This window comes from Podarcis cretensis, assembly GCF_951804945.1.
Source record: "Podarcis cretensis genome assembly, chromosome: 7".
Taxonomy (NCBI): Eukaryota; Metazoa; Chordata; class Lepidosauria; order Squamata; family Lacertidae; genus Podarcis; species Podarcis cretensis.
Window position 1 is genome coordinate 46,080,670 of NC_137176.1, and position 13,817 is coordinate 46,094,486.

The 13,817-nt window shown below is 42.8% G+C and overlaps 1 protein-coding gene across 1 annotated transcript in view; it reads right to left on the reverse strand.

Annotated features, from left to right (window-relative positions):
- SMCHD1 (structural maintenance of chromosomes flexible hinge domain containing 1) overlaps positions 1–13,817 on the reverse strand; it is a 67,271-nt gene that overhangs the window by 44,520 nt on the left and 8,934 nt on the right. The window contains exons 9-17 of the mRNA XM_079982604.1: positions 13,439–13,532; positions 12,721–12,931; positions 9,881–10,001; positions 9,615–9,795; positions 8,923–9,120; positions 3,218–3,331; positions 1,065–1,171; positions 771–853; positions 227–340 (exon numbers count right to left, since the gene is read on the reverse strand). Coding sequence (XP_079838730.1) covers positions 227–340; positions 771–853; positions 1,065–1,171; positions 3,218–3,331; positions 8,923–9,120; positions 9,615–9,795; positions 9,881–10,001; positions 12,721–12,931; positions 13,439–13,532 — 1,223 coding nt within the window. The remainder of the gene's footprint in view (positions 1–226; positions 341–770; positions 854–1,064; positions 1,172–3,217; positions 3,332–8,922; positions 9,121–9,614; positions 9,796–9,880; positions 10,002–12,720; positions 12,932–13,438; positions 13,533–13,817) is intronic.

The window sequence follows — 13,817 nt, forward strand, 5'->3', positions numbered from 1 at the left end:
TGTGTAGGTGTGTCACATGAAAGCTCCCCACGCTCCTCCCGGGACTAGAAAGCGGTTAGTTTGGTTTGCTAGTAAAACTGAATTGCTGTGCCACAAAATGATGCATGTCTAAAAAATGTGTCACCAACATGAAATGTTTGGAAAGCTCTGTTCTAATGGCTAGTGTATCAAACCTCAATATAATAATGTTTTAAAATAATCTAATGAAAACAGATTGCATTCTTACAATGAAAAATGACCTTAAGTTCCACAAGCAATTTCTTCGCTGCTCCATGACCTGACCCTGGAAGCTTTTGCACAGGCTCTCCTTTTTTATTCAATATTTCAATTCTTAGTGCTCCTATAAATAAAAAAAAGAACACCCCCCCCAATACATTAAACACATCCAAGTGTAAGTTCTTTTCAAACTCCACTTGTCCATAAGTAATATTAGATACACACATGGTCCATAGAAGTGGATTGGTAGAACATGATATTCTAACCCCCTTCTCTCCTTAGCAGCCTCTCCAAAAGTCAGAGAACCCTCTTGAAAGAGCTGTGTTGTGTTGGGGGAGACAAAAGCTTGAAAATCAGGCAGAGACACTTTCCATAAGTGCTAGTTCCCTTCATGGAAGTTGCCTCTACCTGATTATTGATGACCCCACTTCCCCCTTAGTCTCCTGTGCCATAGCTCATATTATTCAGGAGGATCCTTTTAGAAGGTATGATGAGCTGCTGGTGGGAGGAATGTCACTTTTTTCTAGATCCAACCCTTTATCATTAACACATACCTATGGTAGCTCCTGCAAGCTTGGTTTCATTTGGTAATAATTCATCTCCTTCGGGCCATGTTACTGACAACCTATCAGGAAGCCTAATTTAAAAAAAAAAGTTATTATTTACATTTTTGGCACTGCAAGCTTTAATCAGTTAAATCTGCTAGATTAATTCATTTAAACCATGTTGTGAACTGCTCTGAGATCTACAGATGAAGGGCGGTATACAAATTTAATAAATATAAATAAACACAGCCTGCATATTTTTGAATTAACAGGTTAGCTTTTCATTGGCTTATATAAACTTACTTGGAAATTTCCTCTTCAATGTATTTCTTCACTGCTTTGTTGGAAATGGAACGATCAAGTTTGCATATTGGTATAACCTTGATTTCATCATAGAGTCCCTCGGGTTCCTGAAAAGTTAAGCTACTTATTTATAAATGACTTCCGATAAGGAAGCATAGAATTAAATTATATCTGGATTCAGATACATAGAACTTTATATCATCATGGGCAGAACAATCCAATGAGGGCTGGAAGTGGTAAATCTGTGCCCCTGGAACCAACAAATCCTGAGCCTACCCAATCTCACGTTGGCTAGGGCAGAAGGTGCAGGGTTGGAAAGTAGAGGAAAAGAATTATGCTAGCATCAGGGCTGATATTCTTTCCCAGTCAGGGGATTAGGAGGGTCCAAATCCTCCTCAGGTTAGCCTCCACCATGCTCCGCTTTTGCTCTCTCTACCATTGAAGCATTAATTGTGGTTCTATCTACAGTGCCTGTGAGGGGGTTTCCAAGAGACCCATAACATTCTGCAGTGGCTCCCTGCTTGTGGAATGCTCCCCCCAGGGAGGCTCGCCTGGTGCCTTTGTTATATAACTTTAGGTGCCAGGCAAAAACATTCCTTTTCTCTCAGGCCTTTGGCTAATTTTAAAAGCCATAGGTTGTATAGGGGTGGTTATTGCTTTATTTGCTACTGTGGTATGTATTTTTCTATTGTAAATTGCTCTGTGATTCTTGGCTGAAAGCTGGGCTGCCCTCCCCGAGACTGCAGGATTAAACGTTATATTAAATTCAATATAAAATAATATATTATATAGTACAGTACTTAAGTACAGGGCTGTCACCTCTCTTTGCTGTTATCTAATAGATATGAAGATCTGGGAAGAAAGTAGGTTAAAAGAACTGATATCTATAATGGAGGGGCTAAAAGCCTTATTATCAAATAAAATGTGAAATGGGTCAAGTGCAGCTATTTTTTCTCTAATATCTCTAAATCAGACAAATAATAAACAAGCTAATAAAAAGCTGAGCATCATTTAGAGCGTTGTACAAATTTTTAACAATTTTAGCTGAAATCAGTTTGACTTGCATATAATTACCGTATTTTTCACTCCATAAGACACACTTTTTTCCTCCTAAAAAGGGGAAATGTATGTGCATCTTATGGAGTGAATGTGTGGTCCCTGGCAGCAGAGGAGCTGGGGACTTTGGTTCCCAGGGCGGCAGGGGCGTGGCACGTCGCCCGTGCGAGTGTCCTAATGACGGCGCCCGCGCAAGGGGGTAAGGAGAGTTGAGGCAGGGGAAGAGGGCTTTAAAATACGCTTTAGAGTTCCCTCCATCCAAGGGGCTCTGTGACTTGCATGAGAGCAGCCAGGAGCCAGCGCGGAGGGGGATCTTTCTCCCTCGCACGCTCTGTCAAATTGGGATGGGGAGCTTCCACCAAACAATATATTCGCCTCTTACCCCGAGGCTTAGCTGCCAGATGCCCATGTGTGTCTGAAGGGTCTGAGGGAGATGTTGCCCAAAAGTAGAGGAAACGGGTCTCTTTATCCCTTAGATGAGCAAGCAAGGCTGGCAGGCAACACATTTGGATTTTGTTTGCAAGGTGAGGCGTCGACCTTCACTTTTGCTCTGTTTTTGCTTTGCATTTTTATATTGTGATCTTCGGATGGAGGGCAGTATACAAATTAACAACAACAACACCTGATCTAGACAAGCGCTCTCTCTCTTTCCACCCCCCTCTCCTGGCATCCTGTCTCCCAGGGAGCGGATGTAGTTGCAGCAGGAGTTTGCTGCGGCTTAATGCCAGGCCAGAGAGAGAGACAGAGAGACAGAGAGAGAGAGGGGCTACTGCCAGAGCCGAGTAATGTCTGAGCAAACATTGCCCAGGGAGACAGATGTTGCGGCCGGAGAATGAGGCTCATTGAAAAGAGCAGCGGAGGCCGCCAGGAAAGCCAATGAGGTTAGTTTCACTGCTGCCGCCGCCTTTGGATACAGGCTGACTGAGCTGCAGGCGCTGTCCGGTTGCTAAGGCTCCAGCGGGAGAAGGTGCGTCTTATGGTCAGGTGCGTCTTATGGAGCGAAAAATACAATCTTCATGGAAGACTTTCAAAGAAATTGTTACCTCTAATCTAATTAAATCACTTAATCAGTTTACAACTTTTGACTATTCACTTACCAAAGCTATCTGAACCTCTCCTCCTGTAGCATACACATCTCCATCATGATCTCCATATAGAAAAAATTTCCTTATTCTGCCATAGAGTAATGGAACTGTTTTAATTGTTTTTACCTAAGACACAAACAGAAGTTCAGTATTTTTTTTTTTTACTGTACTCTTTACAGATTTAATTTAATCCTAGAAATAATATTTGGTGGATCCATTCAATCTGCATGAACATACAACAACAACAAAGACTAACTAACATACAGTGGTACCTCGGGTTACATACGCTTCAGGTTACAGACTCTGCTAACCCAGAAATAGTGCTTCAAGGTTAAGAACTTTGCTTCAGGATGAGAACAGAAATCGTGCTCTGGCGGCGCGGCGGCAGCAAGAGGCCCCATTAACTAAAGTGGTGCTTCAGGTTAAGAACAGTTTCAGGTTAAGAACGGAGCTCCGGAACAAATTAAGTACATAACCTGAGGTACCACTGTAGTTCTATTTACTGTAATTCTTCAGTAGCCAAAAACAGCATTGGTAAAAGCATCTCCTGCATGCAAATGCAATTTGGTATGTAAAAGTTCTTCTCCAAGTGAGAACCCACTGCATGGTGAAATACAGAGCTTACACTATGTTACGAACTGGAGTTGGGGGCGGGGGGGACTGTTTAAGAGGTTCCAAGTTTATTCCAAAGACACAGTGCATCATTTCTAAAAAATCTCTGTTTACCATGCTGGTTCAACGGCACAGATTGTTTAGGGGGGGAAAGTTGTTTGCGGTCTATATTCTGTTAGGGGATACAGTAAAAACTGTTCTGGTTGGGAATAAACCTTCCCACGTATCATAGTGACAGGCATAGCTTGTTCGTGACACTAGCTGGATACCAACATGAAACTGGAACTTTAAAAAAATATCACTGGGAAGAAAGTTTGTGTATTCATTATTTTTAAAAGTTAATACTTTCAAAAACACTTATTTTATCTCTTCTATCTTTTCATTTTGAAATGTTTTAAAAATAATTAAATTTAGTTGTGATTTTGAAACCCAAGCTGTTAGTAAAATAATGGAGCTTTCTGCAGTCTGCTCCAGCCTTGAAAGTAACAGTTCAATCTAGCAAGCCTTAGCAACCATTTATCTGAAATGTGTTTTCCCTACAGAGGCTGAAACAAAGAAGCAAGGCTGTGGGCTAATGGATGGGAGGTGTGAAGGTCAAGCTTCAGCCTGGTGATGCAGGTAATGTGGGCTAGACCCTAACTCTGAGCCTGAAGTATGTTTCCATGCATGTGAAGAGGACAATACAGATACATTTTTTATATCTAGAACCAGGATTTAATGCTGCTTTGCCATCTTATGGCATTCTGGATCCTGTGGGATAGGACTTTTTTGTCCATCCCATATCTCCATAAAAGCAGTTCTCCCTCTGATCCCTTTTGGAGAAGGCTACGCCAACCCACAGAGGCAACATGTGTCTTTCTCTCACACCTCACCATTTTCCTGTTTATCACTGCTGCAAGGATTTCCTGGGAAGGATCCTTGGTGTGGGTATCACAAAATCCTTTGTGGGGGATGGGGGTGGGCTAGTCTGCTTAGATAGGAAACTGGAAAGATGAGTTCTCCTATTTCCCTTTTCTGAGGGATAGCATTTCATTAGGGAGAGATACCACAGGCTGTGTAAAACTTGGTTAGGAGAATAAAGCTTTTACATGTTCGTGTTTTGAAAGTTTACTTGTCCTTATGTTCCTGTACAAAGGAAGTTCTGAGGCTGTGTGTCTCAGGTTTGATCACCTTGACACACACAGTGTGGTGGCCTGGGATTCAGACTCAGAGGCTGAACCTGAGTAATCCCAGCCTGCACAGCATTCCCCGCCTCCAGAACCAGCTGAGCTGGGGCTGGGGCTTGAGCTGAAGGGTCCTAACCTGTGCTGGATCCTCAGGTGCAGGCACCAGCTGAGTCTGCTCTGGTTCCTGAGGTGATGGAGGACCCATTGCCTGCAGGTGCTCCACTCTCAGCCCCGTCAGGGGAAGCTGAGGTTGCCTCTGGGTCCGGTAACCCTCCAGCCTCTCCTGAACTGCAGAGGCTCAGGGCAGAGAGGCGGAGGGAACTAAGTTCCCGCAGGAGGAGTGCTCGCCTCCAGGTCAGGAGAGGCAAGTCACCTGTGGACCGGGACCACCCTATGCCTCGGGGCAGATAAAAGCCAGCCAGCCCAGTCCCAGGTTGCGGGAGCAACATTGTTGGTAGCCTGTTCCTGCCTGCTGGAGCTCCTGACCTCACCCGACTCCCTGCCTTGGACCCAGCTTCAGCTTTGACGGACTGCCTCCCTACTGCACCCTTGATCTCGGACTGGACTTGGACCTCGCCTCACTGTTACTCATGGGACCAGCAAACACAGCAAGGCTGATGCTTTTCAAGTTAACAGTTCAGTTCTGATCCCCAAACTGGGCTGTAGTAAGAGGGGGGAAGTCTTGTTTTGCAAGTGGAAACCCATGTGCTGATGGGGTACGTTTGTAGCTATCAGAGGCAACAGCTGGTAGTGATAATTAATAAATGCCTTGTTGAGATAGACAGATAGATAGATAGATAATACTTTATTCGGCTATAAGCCCACAAGGTAAAACAAATCAACAAATAAAATAGCATTTTACAATCTAAAACATCAACTAAAATTTTTCAACGCATAATCTCCTTCACCTTACTTACAATCTCTAGATGTACCGTATTATGGCCTTGAAGATAAAGATGGTGCATAGAGTTTACTAGATTTTTAATAGTCATGCAGCATTCCATGAAGTCTTTTATATGAAAGAACTGAAATCAGGAATCTGGCAACCTGTAATGTTCTATAAGAGTCAATGTCCTGGAGTAGATAAGCTAGATGTACTTCAGGTGGTTTAGCAACAATTTCCAGAATGATTGAACTCAGAATCCTTGATCGGGGAACAATGTATAAGGGGCAATTAAACAAGATATGATAAAGGGATTCTATTGATTTGTTGTCACATGCGCATAAAACAGAGGTTTTACCGTTAGAAAATCTATTGCTCAGCACATTTGAGGGGAACACATTAAATCTGGCTCTAACAAATGCGAATCTATGCGACGCAGCCGATAAGGTAGACAGATATCGAGGTATCTAGGACATAGATGTAATGCCCTGATTTATCGGGGAACATGTACCTCCACCTGTAGTAAGATTTTGTTGCAAATCAACCTCCTCCAATCTTTGTTTGATGACCTTTTTAGCTGTAATTAGATCTAAATTAAGTATATCGGAAGGAGAGATTCCATAAGACAACAGTTTGGAATGGATTTTTGTTGCCCATGGGCTGGTGAATTCATCTCTCCAAAGGCACTGAATAAGATGGTAATTTGGCAATTTATGCCAAAGGGACAGCCAATAATTAAAGGCATGTCTCCACATCAGAATCTCTAAGGAGGGGGTCTTAAGTTCTAAGCGAATGGCAGAGTTGCTTACACAGGAGGGTAGTTTCAAAAGGCGTCTTAGAAAAAGATTTTGCAATGTCACCAGAGGCATGAGGTTTACAAAGGCGCCCCATAAAGGGACCGCATAGGCCATAGTTGCAACCACTTTTGCACTATAAACTTTTAAGGCAGATGGAACATGCATAGCCCCCTCAGTAAAGAAGAAGCGTAATAGAGCGTAGATAAGGGCTTTAACCTTATTTTGTAAATATGTGATATGCGCTTTCCATCCCATATTATACTGGAAGTAAATTCCTAGATATTGAAATTTGTAAACTTGTTCAATTGGCTTCCCCTCGAGTTCCCATCTATACAGTTTACGACTCCTGGAAAAAATTAGGACTTTAGATTTGGAATGGTTAATAGTAAGTGAATTTGTTTGGCAATATAACGCAAAAATCTTAAGGGCCCTCCTCAAACCGATTCGAGAATATGAGAGGATCACCGCATCGTCAGCGTACAATAATAAGGGGCAGCAATAGTCTGCAAGCCTGGGTGCATGAATGGTGGTTTGGGCCTCAGCTAGGGGAGTTCTCATGTCACTAATATAGAGGTTAAAAAGATAGGGGGCAAGGATGCACCCTTGTCGTACCCCCTTATTTATTGGTACAGAGTTTGTGAGATCGCCCTCAGGTGTTAACCTCACCCTAGCGGCCGTCCCTTCATGTAATTTAATCATAAGCCACAACAGCCTTTTATCTATGCCCCACTTTGCCAGTTTTTCCCATAACAGCTCTCTAGAGATACTGTCAAAAGCCGCCTTCAGGTCTATAAAAGCGGCACATAGAAGACCATGAGTGGGGGAAGAATACTTCCGCGCCAAATGATATAGAATTATTGCATGGTCAATAGAAGCGCGATTTGGTCTAAACCCGACCTGTTCATGGCCTATCCGATTGGAATCTTCGGCCCATTGGGTTAGCCTTGTTGAGACTTTTTTGCTGCCTTCAAAGAAATCCCAGATTATCCCAACAGGCTTTGTTAATTTATAAAAACAATAAAATGGAACACATTAACACTGAAGAGGGGTGAGCATCAATATTCACCTTGGATTGCAACACTCACCCACTCACACCCTGCTTGCCAAAACATTGTCTCATTGATTTTCCCCTTGAAGAAGCAGGCTTGCAATTTGTGGCTAGTCCTAGATTCAGCCTTGTATCTAGGCACGCATGTGGCTATTGGGCGCCAGAAGTGCCTTTCCCCCTCATAGGCTGATGGCCACTTATCTGAGATTAGGAGATGCGGCTACAGCAACAGATGTGTTAATTACATACAGGTTATATTTCTGCAACGTGTTAAATTTGGGCTACTTTTGAACAATCTTTGGAAACTTCGATTGATTCAGAAGCTCTGGAGCCAAGTGAGGATTACCAGGTAAGAGCCACCCTCTATTGTGTGGGCAGGTAATCCCTCCCCCTACCTGGCCTGGTTTCCCTGGCAACGCTTCCCCCAGGTGGGATTGGACAACTCACTGGGGTAGGCGGGGACCTCCAGGTATCCCACATGAGGGAAGGCAAAGCCTATGCTGATGGGGCCACTCCAGATCCAGGGCTGCACGCGTCCACGCAAAGGGCGCCCCCCGTTTTAAGCGGGGAGCGGTCATTCTGCAACGTGTTAAATTTGGGCTACTTTTGAACAATCTTTGGAAACTTCGATTGATTCAGAACACAACTGCAAGAATGAGTGAGCATGTTTTGGGGGGTTTAAGATCCAGTTTTAGATCAGTGTTCAAACAGCTAACTTTACACATCATCTGCAACAGCTGTGTTGTTTGCTAATTTGTTTCTGGGCATAATTAAAGTGTCTATCTATCTACTGCTTGATTGCAATAAAACCACTAAGCCATTTATAAGGAATATTAGAATTATCAGTAAAAAAAAGTATTGTGACATCATGGGTTCATAATGATACTGTGATTTTAATTGTTCTAAGACACCCAGAGGGATATGTATGCATTACAAGGGTGGGGTAGAAATGCTCACATCAATAAAAACATTTACAATATTTTTTTACAGTAGCAATAATTGAATCCTAAATTAGCTTTTTATAACATAAAATAATATATAACATCAATATTTTTGTCTGCATTATACAGGATAAGCAACAAAGTACTTCTATTTCCCCAGCAAACATTCTTTTAAAAGCATATTATAATTTTATTTATATTAAACTTTTGTTGCATTCAAATCTGCGTTAGGCCATCTTAAAAAGTGTCATCAACAAGCAATTAACTTACCAGCTGCCCAGCTTTGTATGTCTTTCCATCCCATTCTATTGCCAAATATGTAGACCAGGGACCCTGCAAGCGCTTAGAGTGCAGCTCAGTGCGTGTAATTATTTCTTCGAAGTGTGTGAATTTTATTTGTTTGTCATGTTTTTCATGGCACTCCTTGAGCCACAATGAAAAGTCTCTGTCAATTTTCATTCTTTGCTCCTGTGAAGAATTTTGAACATGTATTAGAGTAACTGTAGTTCAGCCTTTATGACTGTCTGAAGGTGCAGTCTTGTGCAGGCCTCAGCTTCAATTAGTCATTATTTAAAATTACGAAGAGACAAGGTGTGGCAATTTTAATTACCCACAATGTTCCTGACCTAGCATCACTTGGCCACTGAGGGGAATTAAAAAGGTGACTAGACCCATCTGCTCAGTACTACTACTAAAGCCAGGTAAGCCTCCCAAGGTCCATTGATGAAGTAGGGAAGGAACCTACCAGAAAGTACTTTGCCCAGGGCCCCTTCAGACTAGGAGCCAGCCCCAACATTATGGTAGCACATACCAAACTCCTCAAATACAATAAAAGTCTAAACTTAGGCAATGTAATTTAAAAATCTAAAGTAAGTCAATAAAAAGACAGAAAGCTCACATATAATGGTTCTCTTAATTTATTTATCCAATTGTGACAAGCAATTAAATTGTACAAGTATTACCTGCCCATTGATGATTCTTGTAAAAATTGTGTTTCTGTCTTTTAACTTCAATTCCAAATCCATGAAAGTCAGTTTGTTTGTGCTGACCTGAAATCTGTCATTTGTAAATAACACACCAGAAATTCTGTTGTAACATTCAGATGGGGCAAGACCTCTCTTGGGCAGAGCACACCACTCAAAGCTTAGGGAGAAAGGCAATGATTAGAAACTTTTATAAAAATAATAAAAATATTAAAATGTAAATTATTGCATAGGCATAATCTTACTTTTCAACAGTTGTGTATGGTATTAGTCTTCCATTCCAAAAACATTCAAAAATAGGCCTTTTCCCTCTTGCTCCCTTTTCTATTACATAGGATTCTTCATCATCATTGTCATCTTTTAATTCTAAATTGAAAAATGAGTGTCAAATTACAAAGGAATGCAAGGACAGAAGACATTGTTCTCCAAAATAGAACATTAAACCACTATTTCTAACTACCGTATTTTTCGCCCCATAGGACGCACCAAGTTTTTTTGGGGGGAAATAAAGGGGGGAAAAATTATTTCCCCCCCAGGCGCTTGTGGGGCCGGCAGCGGAGAGAAGCGCTCTTCTCCCCGCCGCCCGCCTGCAGACCAGGTCAAGGGACAGCGGGAAGACGTGCTGCGCCTCCCAGCTGTCCCCGGAGCTTGCGGGGCAGGCAGCGGGGAGAAGCGTTCTTCTCCCTGCCGCCTGCCTGCAGACCAGGTCCGGGGACAGCAGGAAGATGCGCTGCGCCTCCCCGCTGTCCCCGGAGCTTGCGGGGCTGGCGGCGGGGAGAAGCACGCGTCTCCCCGCTGTCAGCCTCCAAACCACATCGGGAGACAGCGGGATGGCGGCGTTCTGCCTCCCCGCTGTCCCCCGACCTTGTGGGGCTGGCGCTGTGGCTCTCCTGAAGCCTAGAGAGCGAGAGGGGTCGGTGCGCACCGACCCCTCTCACTCTCCAGGCTTCAGCGAAAGCCTGCATTCGCCCCATAGGACGCACACACATTTCCCCTTCATTTTGGGAGGGGAAAAAGTGTGTCCTATAGGACGAAAAATACGGTATTTATTAGTCATACAGTTTCCCCTCAAATATGCATCAAACTAATAAAAGTTATTCAACACTGGTAAGTGAAGTGAAGTGAAGTGAAGTAAAGTAAAGTAAAGTAAAGTTTGTACAGCTTAATACCCAGTGACCCAATAGGCTTCATGGTTTTCTCCCATGTCATACAAAGCAGGGAACAAATCACCCTAAAAGTTTCAGCCAAACGTCCCCATCGACCTTAGGTGCACTTTACAGCATAAGAATTTCAGGTTGTATAATTATATATATATGTAATTATAGCCCTGTTCTTCACCATGTAGCCTGCCCCAAGGCAGGTTACCTCCAAGCTCAATACTACAAGTTAACTAAGTAAAACCTAAACAGTACTAGATCATTAAGCTGAATGAAGAGCGGACAGAAACAACAACATTGCAGCGAGGGATATTCTAATCTCATCCTCCAGTCCTAATTGTCAGTGCAAAATTGTGTGGCTTGACCAGTTGTTGAAATGTATACAGTGACGAAACCAGATGCACCTCAGAAGGCATTCAACAGCTGAGTGGCTACCATAGAGATCATCTTCTCAGGTACTGCCACTTCACAAACTTCACAGCACAGCAGAACTGCCAACAAGGCCTCCCTTGCAGATCTCAAAAACTGGACAGGTCTATAACAAGAGATAGTAATCCTTCAGAAATGCCTGGCTTTGGATGTCAACAGAAGTATCTTTAACTGGGCTCCCAAGCATACAGGCAACCAGTGGAGGCATGATGTGCACCTGACCATTTGTGCCCACCAGCACTGTGGCATTCTGCATTGACAGCAACTTCCAAACCAGCAGCTCCACAGAGAGTAAGTAAAAACTGCCCAGTCTTCAGGTTAACAGAGCATTGAGCCAAGCTACCTCTTTCCATGAAGGACTGTAGTTGACAAACCTGTCAAGACCAGTAAGTTAAGACACTTCTATCCATTGAAGCTACCTAGGCACATTTCCCCATACTCTTTTGGAGAGGTGAGACATTGCCATACCTGCTGTGGCAGTATGCTTGTACTGCTCAGTGTCAATGAAAAGGTTGCTGGTTATGGTGGAACCCTGGTAGACAAAATTGTCTACCACCTCAAGCATGTTGTCACCCATGCTGATTTGTTGAGTGCTGGCGATGTCTTGACCCAGGATGTTGGTCTTCATCATGCAGGCTTGGGCAAAGCAGCCGATGAGACTCTGGAGAGCAGAGCTTTCCAAACTGTGTGTTGTGACATGTTAGGGTGTCAGCTGCAGTATGTAGGTGCGTTGTGTAAACTCTCCCCACTCTCCTCCCGGAGCTGGAAAGGGGTTAGTTTAACCTCTGGTTTGCTAGTAAAACTGAATGACTGTGTTGTGATATGATGCATGTTTAAAAAGTGTGTCACCAACATGAAAAGTTTGGAAAGCTTTGCTGTAGAGCTTCCTCAGAGTGTGCTGTCAAGGTTGTGTCATCTTCAAACAGCATCTCCCAGATAATAACCCACCACACTTTTGTCTCGGCATCAAGCTGTGCCAGGTTGAACAGACCCTCTTGCTTCTTGAATGGACATACACATCACCTGCAGTCAATCTGGAGGCATATGAGAGCAACAGGGAGAAGAATATGCCTAAGAGAGCTGGGTTTAGAACACAGCCATTCTCCACATTGTTGTTGTTGTTGTTGTTGTTGTTGTTGTTGTTGTTATTAGGGAGGCATCTGAGAATGAATTGTCATACTGGACGGTGCCACACATGTTCTCATGGAAGGAAACAATCATACTATAGTGCTTAGGTGGGCATCCTATCTTGTTGAGCAGTGTGAAGTGTCCTTTTCGGTTGATGAGGTCAAAGGCCTTCGTCAGGTCTATGAAAGCAATTTACATGGGGCAATAGTTCCCTATTGCTACTCTCTGGAAAAAGTCAGAAGGCAGAGGTGAAACCACTTCAGTGCAGTGTTCCTCGCTCCCAAGCTAAAGAGCTGCACAAGGAGGATGCAAAATGTAGCCTTCATTATTAGTATATCAATGAGAAATAGTATGAAAGTTACCCAACTTACTTGAAGGAAAGCAAGGATCATCAGGATAGGTTTCTTTATCATACAAGAAAGGGTGATAGCGTATAACACCTTCCACTACACCGTCTCCTTCAACTTTCGCCTTGAACTCAAAACTATCCGCTGCTGTACTTATATATAATGTCTGCATATCATTGTCAATTTCTCTAAGATTCACAATCTTAGGTGTCTTCCCTTTTTCATACATTGAAATCTACAAATAAACAACAAATAAATGCAAATTCCTCCTATAAATGTTGTTTGTTGCCACGGTCATCAAGAGGCAGAAATAATACAAACTTAACAACATGCTCCAAGATTTGTGCAAACCAGGAATCAGGAGAATCTGTGCTCCCCAGTAACTTATAGCTTATAGGAATGGTAGTGGCAGGGCTGTCTAAAGGTTAGAGCCATGACTGGAGCTTTATCTCCTTGCAGGGCAGATGTACACAATATGAAGTGGGTAGGATCCAGAGGTTCCCACTGTTCAATGGGTAGGATTCCTTATGCTAGCAGAAAGACACTTCTGTTCATGCAAGGAAGGGACAATATTTTCCACCGGCATCCCACTGCAACATTGCTCATGCTATTCCCTGAACACCAGAAACAATGCAGGGAAAGGAGGAAATAGGAAAGCCCTGTTTTGCAAGTGTAACACTTTGGATAGTCCCTGGTTCTAAGCAAATGTAATTATTTGCAAACCAATGTATATAGATCCTACCTCAATATCAATATTGTTGAAAGTTCTTGCTTCCTTCATTGGCAAATTAATTTCATTTCCTTTTGGTCCATGGATATAGTAATGGTATATGTGTCTGTAAAAAAATGGTATATGTGTCTGTTAAAAGTTTGAATAAAATACATTTACAAAATTGGTACACTGTTGAATAATCAAGCAGGCATTTACTTCAAGTTAAGTTATAAAATGGGCACCCCACAACTGGCAGCTGGAAACCTGAAAGCAGCACTAAGCGTACTATGCACTAATATAGACTAGTATAAATTTATAGTAAATTCAATTAATAAATGATTTGCAGAAACTGCACAAAAAAATCTTAAGTAATGCAAGATTTGAGTCAATAGTATTTGAACATATTAAC